The sequence below is a fragment of the Toxorhynchites rutilus genome, chromosome 2, assembly GCF_029784135.1.
Source record: "Toxorhynchites rutilus septentrionalis strain SRP chromosome 2, ASM2978413v1, whole genome shotgun sequence".
In the NCBI taxonomy this organism is placed as follows: domain Eukaryota; kingdom Metazoa; phylum Arthropoda; class Insecta; order Diptera; family Culicidae; genus Toxorhynchites; species Toxorhynchites rutilus.
In genome coordinates, this window is record NC_073745.1 from 311,708,007 (window position 1) to 311,712,883 (window position 4,877).

The following is a 4,877-nucleotide window of genomic DNA, read 5'->3' on the forward strand; positions in this document are numbered from 1 at the left end:
AACAAGCAGTCACCTCAAGCTGGCACTGGGATGCAACAGCGATGGCTTGTCGCTATACGCTGACGCGGATTGGGCAGGAGACCAGCGGGACCGGAAGTCTAAATCTGGGCATTTGATCATGTTCGGAGGAGGCCTGATCCAGTGGGGTTCCAGAAAGCAGTCGTGTGTGGCCCTCAGCACAACTGAAGCCGAACTGGTTGCACTTGCAGAGGGATGCCAAGAGCTTATCTAGACGAAGCGATTGATGGATGAAATCGGCGAGTCTTCAACCCAGCCAATTCCAGTATACGAAGACAACCAGAGCTGCATCAAGGTAATCGAAAGCGACCGTTTGGAGCGAAGGACGAAACACATTGAAACGAAATTCTTTTTCGTTCGCGATCTCCATCAGCAACAGCTAATCAACCTGCAGTACTGCCCTTCGGAATCGATGTTAGCGGACATGTTGACGAAGCCAATGCAACGAGTCCGTTTGGAGGATTTACGAAGCCAAATGGGAGTAATTCAAGATTAGCACGAGGAGGAGTATTAGCGTAAGATAATATTAGCGTGCAGAATTTGAATTTGAATATCCACGCGCAGCAGGCGCTGACTTTAAACCTAGAAATAAAATTTTCATTAGTAACTGTGTTCTCAACCAAAGCAGTAGTTTGTTCTTCGGCTATATCCGAGAGATATCTCGCGCGGCTATCTGAAATTTAATTCAACAGCGGTTAAAACTTTCGAGTGCATCAGAATTTTATTGACATTTCAATATGATGTAATATGTTCTTTATTAGGATCTAATATGATTCACTGTTTCATGATTTTCTTCAGCATGCAACACGATTCACTACAGTACTGAATCGATTTAAATTATACGCTTATACGACACACAAACTGCATCAGCGTAATATACGCATATGATGCGGATTAAATATATTTTACGACAATGTACATCATAAAATTGATGTTTATTATACCGAATTGCGACTTAATTTGATAATGGTATATAAAATCGAGTTTTTACATTTTATGCGATTCCAAATATACTTTGATTGATATTATATGCGACTATGATTTATTCGGATTTCTTGTAAGACTTGGTACGTGCAAAATTATACGATTTAATGTTTGCTGGGATTTTTTTTTTTTTTTTTTTATCTGTATTATAGTGATTTTCAACTCATTTGGCTGGTTCGTCACTTTTACTTCCATTTTTGGAAGAATGTCGGGAGTGAGAATTGAACTCGTGACCTTTAGCGTGAGAGGCATGGATGTTACCACTACGCCAGATCGCCTCCACTACGTTTGCTGGGATGTCTCAGACCCCATTTTCATTTTGAGCACCTCAATTATTTTCCTATTGGACGAAATTGCTGCAAGGGCTGTCCTGCGCTCTCCTTGTTTTTGTCACCCACTGTAAGCTCTTTGACAACTGGTTCATTTGGCGAAGGGAAGAGAGACAGAGGTGAAAGTTGTGATGGCGAAAGAAACAACAAATGTTTTCTTCTGACGATCGTACAAATTTAGTAAACGATTGTGTACCTGGAAAGTTTAACCGAGATTCTATACTAATGGTCTTCGATAGCGGCATTTATCTGGCAGAAGAGCTGGAGTTTAAGCGCTTGTCAGGCCAACAGGAAAAGTTGCATAACATTGAAGTGCGACACGCTCAATTCTTATTGATTATTGCGACTGTAATAACGGTAACCAAAATCTGTTTTAGATAAGCAACTATTTGGGATAGTAAGTATAAGGGTTTGGGTTTGAACCAACGTGTCTCTCCGGGAGGGTAGAACTGGTCGTGATGAACATGGCAGAGACGTGCGGTTTGTGTCTTTGTCCGAGCTCGGATGATAGCCAAAGGACGAAGGATGATGATGAGTTGTGGCGGAGAATAGATAAAATCTTCTATTTTCAGGTTTGATTTTTTAGCTTTTGTGATCCAATAAATCCAAAAAATTAACGGGTGTTGTATTCGACAGGTTGTTCGGAACGAGGACTCTCCATGTTTGGTATGCGCCGCATGCAAAGAAACCGTGGACGAATTCTATGTGTATGCCGAACAGGTGTTGAAGAATCAACAGTTTCTACGGTCGTCGTTCGTTGCGACTACTTCTACGCTGTCCATTGAAGCGGTTCAATCACTAGGCGAAATGAATACTGATGAAGAGATAATTAAACAGGAGCTCTTTATCAAGGGAGAGCCCGATGACACTGAATGGGTGGGAGTAGATACGTACTGCGAAACAACGATAGAGATGGACAAATCCTCAGATGACACTCATTCGGTACCGAGTGAGAATGATGCAGATACTAAGGATGATTGTGATTGGACACCGAATGATGGCGATGAGATAGGTGACGAAGATGAGGAGGAGGAGGAGGATGTTGATTCAGTAGGTTCCGATTCCGATGGAGCTGAAGATGACAATGACGATTACGTCGTTGATGATGATGATTGTGATGAAGAATACTTGGAAGAGAAGAGCCCTAAACGAAAGTACAATCAAGGGAAAAGTATAACACCTTGTAAGAAACCAAAACCGATTAAGACAGATTCGAAAATTTCGAAACCAGCAAATATGCCTCCTATCGACGAGTTGATCCTGCAGCAGTACAAACTGTCTTGCGATTTGTGTACCGAGCCTCTGGAAGATTTCACAGAACTACGCAAGCATTACAAGTTTGTTCACAACGAACAGGGTTATCTAAAATGTTGCAACAAGAAAATCTTCAAGAAATGCTGGATGGTTGAACATATCCAGTTACACCTGAATCCGGATGCATTCCACTGTGACATCTGCAATAAAAGCTACAGCTCGAGTAAAGTTTTGAAAGAGCATACCAAAGAGGTCCACTCGCCGAACGAAAATCGTCCATTCAAGTGCGAAACATGTCTCAAACCATTCGTTTCGCACGCTCATCTCAATGCCCACATCATGGTGGCCCATGGATCGGTACCTTGCCCGAAGTGTCCCAAAGTGCTGGCATCACAGGGTTCCCTGAAGAAACATTTGGTGGCGATGCATGGTGACGGGGAGCAGTATGTGTGCGATGTTTGCGCGCGGGTGTTCCGTTCCAAGCAGTGCTTCGACACCCACGTCAAGGGTCACCTGGGAACCCGACTCGAGAACAAGGTACAGTGCAGTGTATGTTCCGTGTGGCTAACGGACAAGTACTGTCTCACGAAGCACATCCGTCGGATGCACGTGCAACCGGATGTGGCACTAGCGTGTGAGCTTTGCGGCAAACAGGTGCGCAATCAGGACGCTCTCAATTGTCATATGCGTCGGACACACACGGAGAGCCGCTTCGAGTGTGACATATGTCACAAAAAGTTTAAACGCCCGCATCATATGAGGGTAGGTTAATCCTAGGAAGGGTAAGTTTACCATTCATTTTTCGTTTTTTGTTTGTTCAGGAACATGTCGCTATCCACCACACCGGTGAGGATCTTTATGGGTGCAATCACTGCCCGGAACGATTCAACACCAAAAACAAGCAGTACATGCACCGGAAGACTGCTCATCCCGTCGAATGGGAAGAGGAAATGCGCAAACGGATCATGAAGGATCCATGAGTGTAAGGTTACCTGAAACATGAATTCGCCGTATGTGGAAGAGACTATTAAGCAAACTGTGAAAATTGTGTATTCAATGAACATAATGGAACGGGTGGGTAATATGAAATAATGAAAATCTCAATGGAATAAATGATTATTCCTAATTTTTGGGATATTTCCATTTAATTATTCAGTTGTTTAACTAAAAGAAATACCAGCAATCGAACGAAGGACCCTCGTTTACCCTTTTCATGGGTTCTTTGTCCGGTTAAACGTTTTCGGATGATGGAACTACCATCTTCTACAGCTGAAGGGATTCTTTGCAACCATATCGGGATAAAGCAGCGCAGTGCTGCGCATACCGTTGTTTAACAATATGTTAGATACAACAGGGCGAGCGCGTCTTTTTTCGTGCCTTCCTGCAATTTCAATCGGGAATTAGCTAAAGGTGGCTTTACGCGATGCTTCAACGCTTCATGCCACACTCATAATGGCGTGACGAGCTATACTCTTCCATGCCACTAGGCGACACTGCCATAATGAGTGAATATTAGTGGAGACAATAGAAGTCTGAAAAGTCCGGAGTCTGAGTATGGTCCAGACAATGAAATGAATGTTTTGAAAAGCTTACTAGCTTTAAGATGAAGATGGAAGGAAGCCATTGTAGTAGTATAGATAAAACCTCGTGTTATTCATGGGGTAATAGTGTTTGTGAGAGAAGAGCAAAGTACACGGTTTATTTTGGTTTTTGTACGTTAATTAAAGTTACCAGATGGTTAGTGGCCTAACGCGGGACACAAAAAAACGTTATGTGCAGTCAAAATTAATTTTTAGCTCATGTTTTGTCATCAGGATTTATTACATTAAATGAGCCTAAAAATAACAGAGAATGTTACTACTCTCAAATACTGGTAAGCATTTGTATAATATATACGGTATAGCAATCTAAGATTAATACGAGTGAACGAAACAAGAAACACATTGCAAATAAGTACGGATTACTTTGCCACATATGTACACGGTCCAAATCGAGATGTATATAGATCTCCTTTATGCTTTCCTTTTTACCCTTAGAAAACACTTTTCAACTTCATTTTATAATGGGGTGTAATATTATCACACATTTACGCAACATCATCAGTAGCCATGTGGATAGCGTGGTCATGTAAAACAGCCTTGCATTCCAGCCGGCCTTGGTTCGATCCCCGTTGACATCGTTTGTTTTTTTTTCATGCAATCCCAAAAGAGATGAAAAAAAAAGAAAAAATAAAGAGATGTCTGCTTCCATACATATAAACATTTTTAAAGCTTTTGAGACAGATGATTCTAT

The 4,877-nt window shown here is 41.9% G+C and overlaps 1 protein-coding gene across 1 annotated transcript; it reads left to right on the forward strand.

Annotated features, from left to right (window-relative positions):
- The first annotated feature begins 1,402 nt into the window (after positions 1 to 1,402).
- LOC129767581 (transcription factor grauzone-like) lies at positions 1,403 to 3,728 on the forward strand. The gene is made up of 4 exons (XM_055768621.1): positions 1,403 to 1,643; positions 1,709 to 1,903; positions 1,968 to 3,347; positions 3,407 to 3,728. The coding sequence occupies exons 2-4, from the start codon at positions 1,790 to 1,792 to the stop codon at positions 3,563 to 3,565; spliced, it is 1,653 nt and encodes a 550-aa protein (XP_055624596.1). The 5' UTR covers positions 1,403 to 1,643; positions 1,709 to 1,789; the 3' UTR covers positions 3,566 to 3,728.
- Positions 3,729 to 4,877: the final 1,149 nt, after the last annotated feature.

Excerpts from the sequence above, each read along its gene's own strand:
- LOC129767581 (XM_055768621.1), top strand. The coding sequence starts at position 1,790 with ATGAACATGGCAGAGACGTGCGGTTTGTGTCTTTGTCCGAGCTCGGAT. Across the intron at positions 1,904-1,967 it reads ATAAAATCTTCTATTTTCAG|GTTGTTCGGAACGAGGACTC; the intron begins GTTTGATTTTTT and ends TGTATTCGACAG. Across the intron at positions 3,348-3,406 it reads AACGCCCGCATCATATGAGG|GAACATGTCGCTATCCACCA; the intron begins GTAGGTTAATCC and ends TTGTTTGTTCAG.